The 20,482-nt window shown below is 44.8% G+C and overlaps 1 protein-coding gene across 2 annotated transcripts; it reads right to left on the bottom strand.

Annotated features, from left to right (window-relative positions):
- Positions 1-1,476: 1,476 nt before the first annotated feature.
- pcgf6 (polycomb group ring finger 6) lies at positions 1,477-10,253 on the bottom strand. 2 transcript variants are annotated; one of them, XM_015944086.3, is made up of 11 exons: positions 10,180-10,253; positions 9,802-9,894; positions 9,561-9,660; positions 9,339-9,435; positions 6,243-6,298; positions 4,642-4,701; positions 4,415-4,532; positions 4,077-4,104; positions 3,498-3,596; positions 3,263-3,349; positions 1,477-2,037 (listed from the first exon to the last, which is right to left on the bottom strand). In XM_015944086.3, the coding sequence occupies exons 2-11, from the start codon at positions 9,874-9,876 to the stop codon at positions 1,993-1,995; spliced, it is 765 nt and encodes a 254-aa protein (XP_015799572.1). In that variant the 5' UTR covers positions 9,877-9,894; positions 10,180-10,253; the 3' UTR covers positions 1,477-1,992. The 2 variants fall into 2 exon arrangements, with proteins under 2 accessions (XP_015799572.1, XP_015799571.1); XM_015944085.3 differs by having other exon boundaries at positions 10,094-10,230.
- Between the last annotated feature and the right edge of the window lie 10,229 nt (positions 10,254-20,482).

Raw genomic sequence — 20,482 nt, 5'->3', positions numbered from 1 at the left:
AGACTATGTCTCTGGACAGGGAACACCCCAGGATTCAAACCCCCCCCCCCCCCCCCCCCGGAAAATAAAACAGAGGGATGGATGAGAACCACCAAAGGTCCTGGCAGGTTCAAGCACCAGCAGTGTGTGTGGACTGTCCTGCTGGTGTTCTGTCTTTCTACAGCGTCTCCTCCGACACACTGATTCCCTCCACACCATCAACACCAAATTCACAGAACCTCTTTACCCTGGATTGGGGATTGGGTCTCGGTTCATGGTTGGGTATGTTGGTTCCTCTTTGTTTCTGTGTTGCGTTTCATCATGTATATGTTGATGGTTTCATCCGAGTCCCATTTCAGAGACTAAAAGTGGAATTCTTGCAGAGCCATTAAGTGATCTTTCATAAACTATTTTGATTTAAATTGAAGATTTCTTTGTGTTCAAATAAAACTCAGTTTATACATTTATTTGGCTCGCTTTGTTGTTTCGGGACTTTTGTAGAACACACTGGTAAATGGTCAGCATACGAAGCTGAAGCAAGATAGAAACGACTTTCTAACTTGGAGCTGGTACCACCTTCTGGCCGCCTGACCCTTTTGACTTTCGTCACAGATTCCCCTCAAATCACGTCTGCTCCTAAAGGACCAGATGGAGCATCAGGATTAGCCCTTCATCAGAATCCTCACATTTCCAGTCATGTCCGCTGCCCCTGGTGGAGGATCTACAGGTGATGCTTTCTCCATATTATTGTTAGAATTGCAGAAAAACCTTATATTATTTTAATAAGTAGTTCAGATTTAAACACTGTATTGTTTCATTTTCAGACATTAAAATTTGAAACAAGTTTTGATTTTCTCCAGCGTTCTCCTTTCAGGAGCGAGGCTGAGCTCCATCCAATTGTAGCCACAAATGGCCGTGACAGCTATCCCGTAGCTATGACAACAGCCAATGGCTATAGCTATAAATTGCATTGACGAACTCCTTTACAATAAATGTTTTTTTTATTATATATAAACTGCCAAAACAGTGCTTAAGTACATCAACTGAAAAATGAGTTCATATTTGATGCTTAACCCTCCCACTGTCTTTATGGGTGACCCCGCAAGGAAAGGTGACCATTGAGCAGGATTGGTGGTTTATCCCTTGAGGGCCATGTGGCAGGGGTGAGGAGTGAGCACCACCTCACCCCTGCCACATGGACCTCAAGGAATAAACCACCAATCCTGCTCAATGGTCAACTTTCCTCACGGGGTCAGCCCTAAAGACAGTGGGAGGGTGTCTTTGGTGTACTTTGAACTCGTGCTCCACCATTACGCCAACATGGCTGTGCAGTGCTCTGCCCGTAGCACAATGGCTGTACCGGTAGCCACTGTGGCTAGTTATAGCCACTGTGGCTACCGGCGCGCCCTCGTGGCTGTGGCTACATTTGGAGCTCGACCCTACTGCCTTTCAGTTTCATTCAACCCCAAAAACAAAATGAAGACATTTGAAAACATGTCAGTTTCAGTGACAACACATTTTTTTTTGTTTTATTTTCAAACAACATTAGTTACAATAGAAATCTAAGTACTAAGTGTTTAATTTTCAGTAATAAACCCTTTGGTAATGGTAGCCCTTTAAATCACAGCTTTATTAAATCACAAAAAAAGAGACGGGTCTACAAAAGATCAGAGGCCGTTTGTGTTGCTTTAAGAGGCTTAAAAAGCTCCAGAAATATAACAGTTCAGCCCGGTTTTAGCTACAGCAGCCCTTACATCCTGTAAACGCTAAACGTATCAGTTAATGACACCCGTGACCTGCACGCTAACAGTAAACACACTTCTGCATTTGTAGCAACCCACCAACATGCCTACATTCGCTTCAACATCTAATCAAATGCTTCCTTGGAAGTTCCAGCATTACATCCAGGTATGTAATTAGATGATTACTGAGGTATTCACTAACTTCTCATTGAGAGAGAGAAAAAAAAAAAGGCCATTCAGTCAGTTCAGACGTAGAACTGTGTGTTCAAGGCTAAGACGGCAGAACCAAGCCAAAGTGAAGCACCAACAGACCATCCTGGAACACAAACACCAGAAAGAATCATTTCAAATAAATCCACAATGAGGTTCAACTCTGAATTAAGCTGTTCCAACTAGGGTTGTCACGGTAACCGGTGTAGCGGTAAACCCCGGTAAAAAAGTTGACAACAATAATAACCGTCTTGTTTTTTAAAACATATATTATCTCGGTGGATTACCGTGGCTGCGGTGTAGGCGCGGTGAGCCTTACCAGCCACCGTATCATCTGCTGAAGTTGCCGGCGGCACATGCGCACTTTGTTGTTTACAACCAAAACTTTCTTGAAGCTAAAGCTGAAATAATGGCCAAAGGAGGAGACAGCAGCACTCTGGACATTTATTATCCCTCAAAGAAGACAAAGTGGGAAGTACGGGCATTTTTTGGATATTTGAAGAATGCAGAGGGACAGCTGATAGAAGGCGGCTATCCTGTTTGCAGCACGTGCAGAAAAAGTGTCTGTGAAAGGCAGCAACGCTTCTAATCTCATGACACATCTGCGTGACCATCACCCACAACTCTACAGTCAACGCAAGGCAAGCTAACGTTAGCGTTTTAGCTAAAATGCGTGATCCGAGGATTTGGGTTGAGGGAGAATGCAACGAGTCGCTATATAAAGCAGCCGCAGCGCCGCTACCTGCATATAAACCGTGTCGCGGACACCGCCATGTTGAAATGACGCTATGCATTACGGGGCTCCCAGGGGCAGATAAGAGTTGGTCTCTCTCCGAGAATAATTATGAATTTAACAATGATTACTGCCTGATGATATTTTTCCCACATCTGTAAAGCTCACTGGAAGAACACAAACCGAGGACAATATTTTCCTGATATAGGGTTTATTACTCAAGTAAGGGTAAAAAAGTATCTGATTAGAAGGCTACTTGAGTACTGAGTATCATCTGATCTAACATTTTTAAAATGATGACATCAAACAGACAAAAAATAAGAAGTTATGGGCAAATATTGGTATTTTAAAGAATAAAGGGGAAATATGTAAACAAATAAACAACATAATTACAAAATAACACATTTTAGGCAAAATTTAGACACAAACTGAGGACAATATTTTCCTGATATACAGGGTTTATTTAGTTGTCTGAAAATGTAACACGTTTAAAAAAAATACCAAGATAATACCGAAAACCATGATATTTTGGTCACAATAACCGTGAGGTTACATTTTCACACCGTGACAACCCTAGTTCCAACACGGTTTACTGTACCTGAAGAGCATCCTGACCCAGAGAGTTCTGGATGTCTTTCAGTGACTGATAGTGATCTAGGAGGTGATCTCCACAAACCACGTCCACCTGCGGGACAAACAACTAAAGTTAATAAATGTTTAAGAGTAAAGAGACATTTAGAGAAGTACAAATAAAGCTGCTTTATACATTTATTTACCGCTTTACGGTCTATTTAAAGCACATGCCAGGATGAACATATTAGCCGCAGGCTAACCTGACACAGAGGACTCAGCTCCATCTTCCTACGAATGAACAGCTCCACGTGGCGAACGGTGGCTTCTCCAGACACACGAACATACCGCCGCTCTAGTGGCTGAACACAAACAGTCAAAATTACACTGGAGATTTTTCATTGGCCATTAAATATATCTACAATAAACCACATTTAGCAGTAGTAGCTCTCAAATCCTCAGTAAGTCGTGACAGACGGATGCTCATACTGATCTAGGTTCTGTTGGGAGTTGTTTTACTCTCCACTGTCGCTACATGCTTGTTATGGGGATTGCTGTAAAGTCTCCGACACAACAAGTCAGTGACTCGATGCAATCTGCTGGGTTTACAGCGCTTTTCCACACCTGCCTAAAACTTTTGCACAGCACTGTAACGTGGTGCAGCCTAGCCGGACTTTGGTCACCATCTTCTACGTGAGCTCATGAATCCATCAAGAGAAGCTCAGACGAAACATTATGTCTCAAAGTGTTCGGAGCTCAACGAGCAAAAAGAAAAAGGTTTGTGTATTAAAATAAAACCACATAGAAAATAACAGAATAATATAAAAACAAGACATTTTTACCTTAAAGTCGTGTATTCCCTTTTCAGCTCTGAAAACAAAGAAAACATTAAAGCAGCTGTTTAGTCTGATTAAGAGAGAATCCACATAACATCAATTTTTATTTAATTTATAAGAAGCACCTGTTCGCTGCTAACCACTCAGCAGTAATTCTACAAGCCATCATTTTCTTTTGTGTAACACCATTCTCATTTATAAGCTGCTTTAAATAAAAGTCCCGACAGTTAATGTGGGACGTTCAGCTTAAAAAAAAAGACAAAAGATTTTCAGATAATTTTTGTATGTTTTCTCCAAATCATCCATTTACTTTAGTAATCGTCTCATCTGATGCAAACCCTTACCCGACAAACTCCAGGAGCAGAGATACGTTGAGCTCCGGAGGCATGGTAAATGCTTTCGGCGATAACAGCTCTCGCTTTTGCCTTTTCATCAAAACAGGAACTTGAGGCGAAACAGTCGCTGCAAACAAGGCATGAAACAACAAAGAATTGTTATGATTTAGCTTAGAAAATCACACATAGGTTTACCCCGTCTGTTTACTGGAAGTTGTGAGGCTGGACCGTTTCACCTGGTTTTGGCACCGGCAGTCCTCTTTCTTTGTAAAAGTTACACCGCTGATCTCTTTCTACTGATGGAAAAATAAAACAAAGTTTCCACGGTTAATTTTCCATTAAACCAACTGAACAAACGAGACTGCATGTTAAAACACAACAACGTGTCAGAGAGAGAGAGAGGTGTATAACAGATCTGGTTGTTCTGTTGCTACACATGATTTTACATTTGCATGTTTCTGCCTCCTGCGTCTGTCAGACTTATCAGACGTCATTTAAATGAATAAGATCCACCACAGTTAAGGGCTACTGGAACAAAGACATTCAGGTAATGAAGCAGGCCGTAGGAGAAGTAAAGACCCCAGGAAGGAGCAGTCCCATCGCCAGCCTCAACAGTCAGGCATCACAGCTGCAAAACTAAATCTGCACTAAAGTTGAGTGGTATAGACACGTTTTCCAAGCAATACTCATCATTCCAAAAAGTGACGATGGGCAATATATTTGCACAGGAGACATCTACATGTTCTGTGGGCCTGACACACTCTATGAGGCACTCCATTATTCACAAATGTTCTTAGTTTGCAGAAGCAGCCGACGACGATTCCACGTGAGAATTTGTCAGTTTACAAATTTCATGCATCAATCAACCATAAACTGCGTCGCTGTACACATCATAAGAGGGCAGTACTTGTTACCGGTCAGCCTATTGCTGATGATTTTGCCCAACGGGGGGGGGGGGGGGGGGGGGGGGGGGTTTAAGCCAACATTTGGATGCTAACAGGGATTATGAGAGATGCTTGGAGGGAAATTTTGAATGTTTTCCACGGTCTATTATGTTGTATTGTGAACACAAGACTTGTTGTTGACCAGCTATTTTTGTTAATGTCAACTGATCATTGCTGTTGGGGATGGCTCCATTCTGTCAACGATGAGGCTCTGATTGGTCAGTTGGACATTATTTTGAATTTCCGAGTGGTTTGACCAAAGCCTCTACTGGGTCTACAGTTATAGTCGAGTCCTCGACTGCGATATATCACTGGAGTCATAAGAATTCTAGCTTTGAAATGGTACATACAAGTGTCGCAAAAAAGATACTGATTCGACGTGGAATTTGGACTCATTTATAGGCATAAAAATATCGCTCGTTATCGCCGAATGCAGTTGCCCAACCGTAATCAGCTCAGACCAATACGTGAGCAGGGGGCAGAGGGGGGAGGCAGAGACATCAGAAGAGCAGAGCACTAGTTGCTACTGAGCAGCTGCCTGACAGCATTTGACCAACACACCGTGCACTGACTTAATTGACTACAGATCTTATTTAGACATGACACATTTGATACAAAAATAAAAGTCTCTTTTTCAAAAATACACAGACTGCAATAAAAAAGTATCATTATGAAGATATCAATGCACGTAATATCGGTATTGCAACTAGCAGCAGGAATACAAACAGCATGCCTAAAAAAGATCTGAGCATCTGATATGTCCACAACTGACTCAGATTATATTTAGAGGAATTTGTAACGTGTATTTCAACTTTCAACAACGTCACAACGACACAGTCTTAATATCCACTATTGTGCACCAGTATTTAAAACATGCACAAAAACAGACTTACACTTTTCCAGGAAGGGAACCATTTTGTAAACAATATCCTGCAGCTGCCTGTCTGGTCTGCAGAGGAAAAAATAATAAACATTTACACAGAAAAACATGGTGCTAATGTAACAGTATAGAGCCCTTATTTGTTTGTGAACAAAATGGATGTGCATGCAGCCAGCGAGACAAGATCTGGCTTCTTCTGTCAGGGCCGGTACTAGCCAGTTGGGTGCCCTAACCATAAACGCTCTCCAGAACCTCTTCGCTGTATCCATCTAACCACCCATCCAGCAGCAGTTAGGAGTTACAGCTGCATGTCACAAATGTCACACAAGAACTTTCATTTATATTTCAGGTCAAATAATTAAAACTCCATCCAGGTGTAGGTAATTTGATGTCATTTTGGCCTCTCCAGCCTTTCGTACCAGTAACCTGTGGGGGGTTGGCTCGCCTCAGCAGATAAACAGGAAAAACACCTGGTTTCCGTTGTTTTTTGCAGTTATCTTGTGATTGCGTTGTTGGCTGGTGATGTTGTCGGTGTATTATAACAGTTTATCCCCTTATGAAAAAACGAGTTACGCTGCAAATTAACATCAGTCAACGGGACACGTCTTAACGGTGAGTAGATCAATGATGAGAAGAAATGGCCCAAGCCCAGCCTCTATTCCCCAGGGAGCCTGAAATCCTACATAACCCTGGATGCCTACAGCTATGTAACAGACAACCATGTTCAGGACACACTATTGCACAATTAAAATATTGAAAACTTTGTGGTTATGAAGACTGAGGTGCTGCTGAGTCAAAGACAAGGGAAGAAGACCGAGATGTACAAAGTCTGGATAAACAAGAAAAACAACAGCATTCTGACCGTGAACAGCACCTGCATGGCTGAGTTTGTTATTTCTAATAATACAATGTTACAAATTAACATCAGCATGATTTCCATAGCTACATAACCTTGTCTTTAGTCACTGTTGTTATTGTAAACATAAGCCACAGGTCAGCTAGTAGGCCTAGCTTCTAACATTTGTTCCTACAGGTTTAGCAGCACAAATGAGCAAAAGCGAACCAAGGCAAATTTATTCATAAGCTTGAGTGAGTAATTATTCATATTAAATATATATGGGGTTCAATAATTGAGTTTAGAAATCCTACGGTGCTGACCAGCTGTTGGTGCGAGTCGATTGAATTTTGTAGAACTTGCTCATTTTGTTCTTTTAATCAAAGCGATTTGTACAACCAACAGCACAAGACATGACTGCAGCTCTTTCTGCCTCCAACACGCACATCAGCAGGAGCCAGGAGGTGAAGCGGACAGATAAGGAGGAGTCTATACATCAAACGGTTTTGATAGTAGAGAGTAGCATTTTGAATTTACGAGTCCTTGCAGGCCGCAGAACACAAAAATGTGATTTTTCTATTTAAAATATGCAAAAAATATATTATGGTGAATTTTTTTAATAAGCATAAAACTAAAATTCTGAACACAAAAGTGTTGTTGATCTACATCAGCGATTCCCTAAGTGTGGTGCACGCACCCCTGGGGGTGCGCGAGCTGCCGCTAGGGGGTGCGCGAGGTGAAAAGTGTAATGGCTGCGGAGCTCAGAGAAGTCTGTCATATGTCACCATTAGCGTAGCCAGAAACTCATTTGTGGGCGGGCCTAAGAAAACGTAAGTGGGCCCAATAAATGTAATTGAAAACAAGTATATTTTGCTTGTGTGTGTGTGTGTGTGTGTGTGTGTGTGTGTGTGTGTGCGTGTGTGTGTCCTCCACATGTGCCCTAGCTCCATAATAATAATGCGCTCCGAGCTTCAGCACTCTGACCTGCGCACGCTGTTAATAGCAAGATATGTTCAGTATTTGATCATTTTTATCGGTGTTGGAGAAATCTGAAGGTGGTGAGTCATTTTGGCAGATTGTAATTAACACCTGTCTCATGCAGGTGTTCTGACATTGTAAACCTCACACACAGAACATTGTGGATGTAACTAAATAAATCAAGAAATGATTCCCATTCAGGCTATTAACAGCGCGCTGAAGATCTGAAGTTCAGAGTGCGTCTGTCAGAGGTCAGATGCGTTCCAGCGGAACCACGGCTCACGGGTGCACATGTGAGCACATCTGGGCTGGGCAGAAGTAATTTTACAACATTGGTTTAAATAGCGCCAATAACGAGACGCAGTGACTGGAGCGGCTCATGGAGCTGTGCCGCACACACACAGACACACACACACACACATACTGATTCAACAAGCGCACACTGCGTTGTGCCGTCAGACTGAAGGCAGAAATGAGCGCTGCCGCTTCCGTGATAAACTTTTAAGAGGTTTTATAACAACATTTTTCATTCAAGGTCATTTTAGCTTCTATTTTGGGATGACGTAAGAAATTCGAGACCGCTCCAGCCAGTGAAGCCAGTCATGAACCTGACTACAACTCATGTTACTGCAGCATTTGTTATTCCAGTCCACGTGGCAGCGGATCGCAGATTCAGCCACACCATAAACCAGCAATAAGTCGGTCTGAGGCAAAAGTGAACCTCATGGCTATAGCTTTTCCATCTTTTCCCCTGTAGGCATTTGATTACGCACAAGTAGGTGACCAGATCAGGTTTACGCAGAGCAGAAGGAAGGAGAGCGCTCTGGTTAAACGTTCCTGCTTTAAGAAAACCGTTAAATTGCATTTTTTATGTGCTACCTGGGCACTCTAAATATTGATTTAAAATTAAATCAAAGGAAATTGTAAAGGTATTGAATGCTTATTAATTACTATTTTAAAAATACATAATACATAAACATAAAAATGAAAGTGATGGAGAAAAAGGTCGATCATATTTGTTAACCGTCTGTCGAGTGACTGTTTAGCGTGACGTCTGATAAATATATATATATATAGCCATGCCCTGATGTGGGGCTGGGGGGTACGTCGACATGGTCGGGACATAGAAGGGGGTGCGCGCCGCGGCTAAATAAGTTTGGGAACCACTGATCTACATCAACATCCTGAAGAGATTCATATTGGAAATCACTCCAGAGGCAGCCCAAAACACCCACTCACATGTAGGACATGCCTGGTTTAGCACATAGTCATCTTCTACCTGACCACGCTACCTACCTGATGTTGTAAAGAGGCTGTGTCTGGTGAACCACGATGCTGCATGTTGGACACCTGTTGCTATGGAAGAAATGCTTCACGATGCAGGTTTTGCAAACTTTGGGGGAATGACAGAACCAAAAGTTAATTAGGCCAATTCTATAAGTCAGCTCAAGAAAAAAAAAACGTTTGAGTGAAGATCCACAAAGCCATGTTTGAGAGAACTCCTTATCTGTAACTCACATGTGTGCAGGCACTCTGTGATGGTGGTCGCATCGATGAAGAAACCGCAGCAAAGTGCACAACGAATGTACGGATATAATTGATTTATAGGGACTTTGACCTGTTGAAAGATTAATAAATTAAAATAAATGCAAAAACATCATGTTTAAACAAGCAAACCACCGAGATCTTGATCATTATCTGAACACGAGGAGGAGAAGGGTCAGGTAAACCTATGACTACTCAACACCTGTCAACATACCTCGTCCTCCGAGTGGCTCTCCAGAAAGGTCGTTTCTACGTCATGACTTATGTGCTCACATGGAGACGATGACATCCTTCCAACTCCTTTAAGCTGGAAAGCAAATGGCAAATAGTTTCTGTGACTTTAAATTCAAACTTGAGATAAACGGAGAACTTTTTTTCAGAACTTTAGTACAGCGAGCTGTGCTAGGCTAGTCTGCTAACGTTAGCCTGTAACACAATAAAGCCGCTGTCTTTATGTCGATGAATAAAAAAACGAATATTGAATGCAGCCTCTGAGCAAATATTACCGACAAAGGCGCGAAAGAAGTCCTCCTTTTGTAACTAAGTCCGTATAAGTCCACTTTCCAGTTATATCACATAAATCTCTGCTTACTGTGTTGCTTCAACATCTCTAGAATCTTTTCTCTCGCGCTCAGGTCACAGCTAGTGGAGCGTCATAGCTTCCGGTCTAAAATTTTCAAAATAAAACGTTCCCTCTTTTTAAATTTGGTGTTGTTTTGTACCATAAACTCTGCCAGAGAAAGTTGCAGGTTAGAGCCCCCTTAAACCAGTGTTGAGAGAAATATAATAGGAACTCGTTCTCCATCCATCCATCCATTTTATCTGGGGTCGGATCACGGGGAAAGGGAGCCCAGACTTCCCTCCCCAGCCACTTGGACCAGCTCCTCCTGGGGAATCCTAAGGCGTTCCCTGACCAGCCGTCAGACATATTCTCTCCAGCGTGTCCTGGGTCTTCCTTTAGGTCTCCTCCTGGTTGGACGTGCCTGGAAAACCTCACCAGGGAGGCATCCAGGAAGCATCCTAACCAGATGCCCGAGCCACCTCAACTGGCTTCTCTCGATATGGAGGAGCAGCGGGTCTACTCCGAGCCCCTCCAGGATGACCGAGCTTCTCGCCCTATCTCTAAGGGAGAGCCCAGCCACCCTGCAGAGAAAACTCATTTTGGTTGCTTGTATCTGCGATCTTGTTGTTTTGGTCACTACCCAAATCTCGTGACCATAGGTGAGGGTAGGAACGTATATAGACTGGTAAATTGAGACCTTTACCTTCTGGCTCAGAGCTCTCTTCACCACGACAGATCGGTACAGCGCCCGCATCACTGCAGACGCAGCACAGGTGGATTACCTGTCGATCTCACGCTCCATCTTTCCCTCACTCGTGAACAAGACCCCGAGACACTTACTCCTCCACTTGGAGCAGGACCTCATCGCTGACCTGGAGAAGGCATTCTACCCTTTTCCGACTCAAGACCATGGTCTCAGATTTAGAGGAGCTGATTCTCATCCCAGCTGCTTCACACTCGGCTAGAAAACGCTCCAATTAGAGCTGGCGGGGTGGCAGCCCAGGGAGGGGAGGAACTCATTTTAAATAAAAACAAATTCCTTTCAAAGGAGAAATCCCTAAAAATGACTGAAAGATGAATAGTACACCTGATAAACCTATGGTTTGGTATGGCTGTAGTTATGCTGCTATCTTAGACCGCTGGAGGACACACTGACCACTTTCCACACTCGACTACTTTCTTCTACAATCTGCTCTTTAACTGTATTACTTCCTGCTATTTCAGCTGTTAACTTTATTTTTTCTCTAAGTGTTTTTCTCCCCAGAAGAAGTTACAGTGATGTTCTACTGAGCTGTGGTGCCCTCATGGAGGGGGCCATCTTCTAGCCCAGTGTTTCCCAACCTTTTTCCCAAGGGACCCCTTTTTTACGAGTAAAATTTTTGACGACCCCCTCCCATTCTCTCTTCAAGTACAAACAGTATTAAGAAATGACAAAATTGTTCAAGCACATTTTAATATGCTTTGATTCAATAGGTAACAGTAATAGTAGGCTCCAGTACAGAACAAAGTCATTAACAAAACCAAACAGAGCATAATGTGCTTGACAGTTTGTATTACTTTTGTTTCTTGTAAACACTGATAAATCAATCATTCCTTTCAATAAACATTTGACACATAAAAAATACACTGAGCAAAATGTACTTAAAAGTGTATATTACTGTTTATACTAGATTATTTACTGTAAAGGCTGTGATTAATCAACCAGTCCTATCTTTAATGAACTTTTGACACTTGAAAATAAAACAGTGAGCTGAGCAAAATGTTCTTAAAAGTGTGTTACTTTTTCTGTATTAATTATTTCCTGTCTTGATATCAGTAAACTTTTCACTCATGAAAAAAATTGTGAGCAAAATGTAGGCTATAAACAAGTAATAAATGAAGTTTTAACCCCTTAAAGTGGAGAGGTCCTGGCGACCCACTGATTAGCTTTGGCGCCCCTTGTGGGGGTCGGGACCCCCAGGTTAGGAACCACTGTTCTAGCCCACTGCTGCCAACCATTCTCCCTCTCCTGATAATAACACTTTACTCTTTTTGACATTGAATGTGCTACTACTAGTTTACCCGTTTAATTATATATTCACTAGGATAAATACAATAAAGTTTATCTCTCACCAAATAAAATATTTACTAAGAAATCACAATGTAATCATAGAAACTATGTATATATGGTGAGTGTGTGTGTGTGTGTGTGTGTGTGTGTGTGTGTGTGTGTGTGTGTGTGTGTGTGTGTGTGTGTGTGTGTGTGTGTGTGTGTGTGTGTGTGTGTGTGTGTGTGTGTGTGTGTGTGTGTGTGTGTGTGTGTGTGTGTGTGCGTGCTCTGTCTTCTCCATCCCCAGTGAGTCGTGGAGGATGGCTGCTTACACTGAGCCAGGATCCTCTGGAGGTTTCTTCCTGTTAAAAGGGAGTTTTCCTCTCCTCTGTCACTGCATGCTTGCTTAGTATGAGGATGGCTGTAGACTCTGACAGTCAGTGACTTGATGCAATTTGCTGGGTTCCTTATATAGGAAACTTTTTTCTGATTGGCTTAATGAACTGACCTGTGTTGGAATGTTTACTATGTGAAGGTTCTTGAGACGACGCTTGTCGTGATTTGGCGCTTTATAAATAAACTTAAATTAAATTGAATTTCTGCCAAACCGAAAGTAATGTCACTGGAAAAGACCTGTAGAACCCAACACGTCGTCGTTGTCGTCGTCTTCCTCCGCTTATCCGGGTCCGGGTCGCGGGGGCAGCATCCCAACTAGGGAGCTCCAGACCGTTCTCTCCCCGGCCACCTCCACCAGCTCCTCCGGCAGGACCCCAAGGCATTCCAAGACCAGATTGGAGATGTAACCTCTCCAACGTGTCCTGGGTCGACCCAGGGGCCTCCTGCCGGCAGGACATGCCCGAAATCCCTCCCCAGGGAGGCGTCCAGGAGGCATCCTGACCAGATGCCCAAACCACCTCAACTGGCTCCTTTCGATCCAGAGGAGCAGCGGTTCTACTCCGAGTCCCTCCCGAATGTCCGAGCTCCTCGCCCTATCTCTAAGGCTGAGCCCGGCCACCCTACGGAGGAAACTCATTTCGGCCGCTTGTATCCGCAATTTCGTTCTTTCTGTCATTACCCAAAGCTCATGACCATAGGTGAGAATTGGGACGTAGATCGACCGGTAAATCGAGAGCCTGGCTTTCTGGCTCAGCTCCCTCTTCACCACGACAGACCGGCTCAGCGTCCGCATCACTGCAGATGCTGAACCAATCCACCTGTCAATCTCCCGATCCCTCCTACCCTCACTCGTGGACAAGACCCCGAGATACTTAAACTCCTCCACTTGAGGTAGGACCTCTCTCCCGCCCCGGAGTTGGCAAGCCACCCTTTTCTGGTCGAGAACCATGGTCTCAGATTTGGAGGTGCTGATCCTCATCCCAGCCGCTTCACACTCGGCCGCGAACCTACCCAGCAAGAGCTGAAGGTCAGAGCTGGATGAAGCTAGGAGGACCACATCATCTGTAAAAAGCAGAGACGAGATTCTCCTGCCACCAAACTCAACACACTCCACACCACGGCTGCGCCTAGAAATTCTGTCCATAAAGGTAATGAACAGAATCGGTGACAAAGGGCAGCCCTGGCGAAGTCCAACCCTCACTGGGAACAGGTCCGACTTACTACCGGCTATGCGGACCAAACTCACGCTCCTCTGGTAAAGGGACTGAATGGCCCTTAACAGAAAGCCATCCACCCCATACTCCTGGAGCGTCCCCCACAGGGTGCCCCTAGGGACACAGTCATAAGCCTTCTCCAAATCCACAAAACACATGTGGATTAGTTGGGCAAACTCCCATGCCCCCTCCATCACCCTTGCAAGGGTATAGAGCTGGTCCACAGTCCCACGGCCAGGACGAAAACCACATTGCTCCTCCCCAATCTGAGATTCAACTATCGATCGGACCCTCCTCTCCAGTACCTTGGAGTAGACCTTTCCAGGGAGGCTGAGGAGTGTGATCCCCCTATAGTTGGAACACACCCTCAGGTCACCCTTCTTAAAGATGGGGACCACCACCCCGGTCTGCCACTCCACAGGAACTGCCCCCGATGACCACGCAAAGTTGCAGAGACGTGTCAACCATGACAGCCCTACAACATCCATAGCGTTGAGATCCCCAGGACGAACCTCGTCCACGCCCCGGGGCTTCTCCACTGTGTAGTTGTTTGACTACCTCAGCAACTTCTGCCCCCGAGATTGGACAGTCCATCCCCAGGTCTCCCGGCTCTGGTTCCTCCTCAGAATGCGCATAGGTGGGATTGAGAAGCTCCTCAAGTATTCCTTCCACCGTCCGACTATAGCCCCAGTTATGTCAGCAGCTCCCCATCCCCACTGTAAACAGTGTGAGCGAGTTACTAACTAAAACTTTATTTATATAGCACCTTCACATGGCCCAAGGACCAAACAAAGCGCTGCACAGCAGAAATAAGCATTAAAAAATAAATAGATAAAATAAAAAATAAAAACACATAAAATAGGGATGAGCCGGATACTCGTCTGAACAGATAAAGCATTTTTGACGAGTACGAGCATGAAACGAGTAAAACGAGTAAATATCTGTAATCGTGCTGAAGGAAAATCCTCATTGGGTAACTGACTTTCTTCACGCTCTGTGATTGGCCAGTCACATAGAGCGCCCGCCCCTCCCAACACACAAAACTCTAAACCAGGAGCTCAGTCCGCGTCCGGTCCATCCAAGCACACACAGAGACAGTAACGGATCTCTCTGTGCTTGCTTCACTGTTGCTCACATTTCTTCAGTTCGCCTCTTTTCAAAGTTACTTTAAAGTTATTTAAAGTTATTGTTTTTCGTAACATACGTGGTGCTTTTGACAAGACAGAGCTGAAAAAGGCTCGTGCTGCGTCAGTCACTATCTCCGCTCTGGTCTGGGTTTTTTTTCCCCTCTCTCCTCTTCCTCAGGATCCACTCCCTCTTTCCTATTCACTGTCTCTCTCTCTTTCTTTACATTTTTTAATCACAATTGTCTATTTTTTGCTAATTTTAATACATTTTAATCATTTTCTAAATTCTTTTTTCTATTTTACATGTTTTGTTTTTGTGAAGCGCCCCGTGATATAGAAAAGATTCTCTCTCTCTCTCTCTCTCTCGCTCTCTCTCTCGCGTTCTCTCTCTCTCTCTCTCTCTCTCTCTCTCTCTCTCCTGATTTTATTGAAAAACTTGTTCTGTAATAGTTCCTTTACTATTGTGATCAAAAACATTTAATCTCAACTCTGGGGCTGCTCTGTAAATAGTTTTCAAAAAAACAATAGCAACTTCTGATCAGCGTATTGGTTAAACTACACCCATTTCCAGGTTAGGCCACGCCCGCTCCGAGTACAGATACGGATACAGATAATTTAGATGGTTGAACAGATACAGATACAGATAGTGGTGTACTCGCTCATCCCTAATATAAAACCATTTAAAACCAGCAAAAACATGCAGATAAAATCTAGGTGGGGCAGCAAAAAGTGCAGAGCCAACAGTTAACGGGACTCTTCCTGAATAAAATCTAAAGAATAAAAGTGAGTTTTCAGCGGGCTCTTAAACTTGCTGAGCGTGCTGGCCTGTTTAACCCATGCAGGTAGCTCATTCCAGAGCCTCGGCCCCAGCACCGAGAATGCACGACCCCCTCGGGATTGTAGTCTGTGTTTCGGAACGACTAACAGTCCTTGTTGTGCTGACCGAAGGTTCCTTGCGGGAACATAAGGCTGAATCTGGTCTGCCAGATAACATGGAGCCAACTCATTTAAACATTTAAAAACAAACACCAGAACTTTAAACGAAATTCTAAAAGAGACTGGAAGCCAGTGTAGGGATGCCAAGACGGACGTGATATGTTCAAATCTCCTGGTACCAGTCAGTAACCTGGCTGCCGCGTTTTGGACCTTCTGCAGTTTCGCTATGGAGGCCTGCTTGATGCCTGCATAAAGCGAGTTACAGTAGTCCAGTCTGGTGGTAATGAAGGCGTGGATGACAGTTTCCAGATGTTTACGAGATAGCAGCGGCTTCCTCTCCTGAGGCGCCGTACAGTTTGCCAGAACCTCTTTGGAGCCAATCGATAGTCTTTCTCCATGGCCTCACCAAACTCCTCCCACGCCCAAGATTTTGCCTCGGCAACTGCCACTCCTGCACCCCGCTTGGCTATCCGGTACCTGTCTGCTGCCTCCAGAGATCCACAGACCAGCCACGCCCTGTAGGCCTCCTTCTTCAGCCTGACGGCTCCCCGAACCTCTGTCTGGTGTCCACCAGCGTGTGCGGGGGTTGCCACCACGACTGGCACTGGCCACCTTGCGACCACAGCTAGCAACAGCCGCCTCAACAATCGCAGAGTGGAACAAGGCCCACTCGGAGTCAATGTCCCCCACTGCTCTCGGGACGCGGTCAAAGCTCTGCCGGAGGTGGGAGTTGAAGACCGTCTTGACAGGTTCTTCTGCCAGGCGTTCCCAGCAGACCCTCACTATGCGTTTGGTCTGCCAGGTCTACGCAGCATCTTCCCCTGCCATCTGATCCAACTTACCACCAGGTGGTGATCAGTTGACAGCTCCGCCCCTCTCTTCACTCGGGTGTCCAAAACATACGGCCGCAGGTCAGATGATACGACTACAAAGTCTATCATCGACCTGCGACCTAGGCTGCCCTGGTACCAAGTGGATGGGCATCCTTATATTCGAACATGGTGTTCGTTATGGCCAAACTGTGGCTTGCACAGAAGTCCAATAACGAAACACCACTTGAGTTCAGATCAGGCGAGCCGTTCCTCCCAATCACACCCCTCCAGGTCAAGCTGTCATTAACCACGTGAGCATTGAAGTCCCCCAGCAGGACAATGGAGTCCCCTGATGGAGCACTATCTAGCACTCGTCCCAGGGACTCCAAAAAAGGTGGGCACTCTGAACTGATATTTGGCCCATAAGCACAAACAACAGTCAGGACCCGTTCCCCGACCCGAAAGCGCAGGGAAGCTACCCCCTTGTCCCCCGGGGTAAACCCCAACACACAGGCAGAGAGTCTTGGGGCTAACAAAAAGCCAACCCCAGCCCTCCGCCTCTCACCCGGAGCAACTCCAGCAAAGGAGAGTGTCCAACCCCTCTCCAGGTCTCGGGTTCCAGAGCCAATGCAATGTGTCGAGGTGAGTCCGACTAAATCTAGCCGGTACCGCTCAACCTCTGCCACAAGCTCCTGCTCCTTCCCTGCCAGCGAGGTGACGTTCCATGTCCCAAAAACCAGTTTTCTTGTCCGGTGATCGGACCGCCAAGGCTCCCGCCTTGGTCTGCCACCAAATCCATATTGCACCGGACCCTTCATGTTCCTCCTGCGGGTGGTGGGTCCACATTTGGATGAGCCCATGTATCCGGTTCGGGCTGGGCCCGGCCGGGCCCCATGGGCGAGAGCCCGGCCACCAGGCGCTCACTCACGGGCCCCAGCCCCAGGCCTGGCTCCAGGGTGGGACCCCGGTAACCCTCCGGGCCGGGTACTCCGACTCTGAATTCACATCCATGAAAGATCCTGTGAACCGTTCTTTGTCTCACCCTTCACCTAAGACCAATTTGTCATGGGATACCCTACCAGGGGCACAAAGTGCCCCAGAAAACATAGCTCCTAGGATCATTAGGGCACTCAAACTCCTCCACCACGATAAGGTGATGGTTCAAGGAGTAGTAGAGCCCAACACATGAAAGGGAATTTTTAAGGTAGTTTTTTTTACACAAAAACATTGCTAAACCAAGCTAACATTAGCTAACTTTGGCTATCATTGCGTTGTTAGCCTGGTTTTGCAAGCTAGCTTTATTGTCCACATTTAACCTTTCTCTTTGACATGATGTTATTTGAATAACTTTGTATTTAGCGGATGTTAAACAACAAGACTTACATTACACATATTCTGTCTACATAAAGCTGAGCCTGTTATATCCGTGATCTTGTCTCCTGCCTGCTCCAGCTACAGGTTCTGAAGCTGCTGCTCCCAGAGAAGTTGGATGTATTGAAGGCACAGCATCTGTTTTCAGTCGCACCTGCTGTTTGCATCGGTATCCCATGTTGAACTTCATCACGTCGCTGGGATTGTAATCCTCCGGTCTGAAGTGCGCACCACAGATGACCGCGTTTTTCGTAGCTGAAGCAGAAGTGAAGTCCCTTCTTTTCAGCTGCACAAAACGCACCCAGGCACGGAAGATAGTGCCGTTCATTTTCCTATTTGGAAACCTGTGGACTCGCTGTCCGGACACGTTGGTGTTTGTACAGCCTCCACAAACACAATAGTTTGCCATTTCTAAGAAAAATTAACGCAATCCAGAACTAGTAAGCACGCAAAACCACCGCAGCCCCATCATTACGTCAGAGATCAAGGTTTAACAACAAGGCGTTTCAGGCAAGCCGTTTTAACATTAAAACTCAGCATATCTAGCAATATGGACATTCAGAAAGCAGAGATAACCTCTTCCGGTGCTTAAACAGATGATCATTTGTTGTATTTTTGGAGTGTTTATGAATGTGGAAGACACCCAGCATCCTGTGATGGGACTAATAACATCAAGAGATCATACAGAAAGTAATATTTAGGTCAATTTAACCCTTTACACGTGACCAGGACACTGTAATCAATTTTTGGTAAGGGAAATTATCTTTTTTTTTTTGTTACCATTTTTGGGGTGTTTTTGATGATACAGTAGACAGTATGAGTACAGTAACATCAACAGATAATACATAAAACCCTTATTTGGTCAACTTTCGCCTCCATGAAAAACTGAGCAATTCAATCACTTTTTGGCAAGTAAAATGCCATTTTTGTTGTCTACAATTAAATCATCAATAAAGAATTTAAAGATATTTTGAGGCGTTTCTTATAGGTAAACAGGAGGGTGTAGTCTCTATTTGGCAAGTGACAATCTTAATTTTATGTGCTGAAGTGCTTTTATCTTGTTACTTTTAAATAGAGCAAAGTAATGTATAGATAGTAACCTACACAGTGTCATTGTAAAGCCAAAGCTTGATCAGTTTAAATACAATTATTCAAGTAAAAATGTGCCCCAAACTATAGTTAACTGTGGCTCCATGTCAAGTGGACTAAGGGGGAAAAAATCAAATCGCTGGAGAATTGTTTATTTCCATTTATACAACGTTTGAACTTACATTCAATACAGGGCGCCATTTTACATTGTTTATTTATTTTTTAAGATCAAGGCTGTAACATAAAGAAAGCCAGTTACCACAAACAATATTTCAATCGCAAATATTGCAAAAAGGATTAATATATCCTCATTGTGAACGTTTAAGACAAATAGCAACACTTAAAACAACTTCCGAACTGGAAAAACTAATATCCGCGATAAACATCTGTTTAAGTACCGGAAGAGGTTATCTCTGCTTTCTGAATGTCTATATTGCTAGATATGCTGAGTTTTAAGGCGAAATCTTGGGGAATTTTGTCTAGAAATGCAATTACCTAACCGTGCGCGATCCCGCAGTGGCTAATCATTTTTTGGCAGCGAGTCGATTTATGGCACAACACCTGCCCACCATTCTCCAAGCACGCTTTCAACACTGTTTTTTCCCCCTCAAAGCTCTTTCATGCCCCAGCACTCTAGGTGGCAGCACTGCACCTCTAAGTTGGATGCCAGCCACATTGGCAGTTGCCGCCAGGCAAGGAGAAGTAGAAGCAGTTGAGGAGGCAAAGGCAGTAGAAAAAATATGATGCAAAACCATCGTGCAAAACCCGGCCACTAGTAAAAAAAAAAAAGGAAAGAAAAGGGTGGGGCTGAGAAGGCAAGAGAAAAAAATTGTGGGCATTAGATGCTGAAGCCTCTAAAAGTCACAAATTAACCGATGTATTTAGCAGCACAGCCAGCAGCAGCACCTCTCAGCAGGTTCACAGCAGTGAAGAAGTCAGGCAGATAGCTACACAGCAACATCCATCCATCCATCCATTTTCATCCACTTATCCGGAGTCGGGTCGCGGGGGCAGTAGCCTAAGGCGAGAGGCCCAGACTTCCCGCTCCCCAGCCACTTGGGCCAGCTCTTCCGGGGGAATTCCAAGGCGTTCCCTGGCCAGGTGAGAGACATAGTCCCTCCACCGTGTCCTGGGTCTACCTTTAGGTCTCCTCCCAGTTGGACGTGCCTGGAAAACCTCACCAGGGAGGCGTCCAGGAGGTGTCCTAATCAGATGCTCGAACCACCTCAACTGGCTCATCTAAATATGGATGAGCAGCAGGTCAACTCCGAGCCCCTCCCGGATGACCGAATGGCTTCTCACCCTATCTCCAAGGGAGAGCCCAGCCACTCGTCGGGGAAAAGTCATTTTGGCCGCTTG

This window comes from Nothobranchius furzeri, chromosome 12, assembly GCF_043380555.1.
Source record: "Nothobranchius furzeri strain GRZ-AD chromosome 12, NfurGRZ-RIMD1, whole genome shotgun sequence".
In the NCBI taxonomy this organism is placed as follows: Eukaryota; Metazoa; Chordata; class Actinopteri; order Cyprinodontiformes; family Nothobranchiidae; genus Nothobranchius; species Nothobranchius furzeri.
The sequence above is the reverse complement of the archived record's forward strand: the minus strand, read 5'-3'. Positions and strand labels throughout refer to the sequence as shown.

Excerpts from the sequence above, each read along its gene's own strand:
- pcgf6 (XM_015944086.3), bottom strand. The coding sequence starts at position 9,876 with ATGTCATCGTCTCCATGTGAGCACATAAGTCATGACGTAGAAACGACC. Across the intron at positions 9,661-9,801 it reads AGAGCCACTCGGAGGACGAG|GTCAAAGTCCCTATAAATCA; the intron begins GTATGTTGACAG and ends ATCTTTCAACAG. Across the intron at positions 6,299-9,338 it reads CAGCCTCTTTACAACATCAG|ACCAGACAGGCAGCTGCAGG; the intron begins GTAGGTAGCGTG and ends TTTCCTCTGCAG.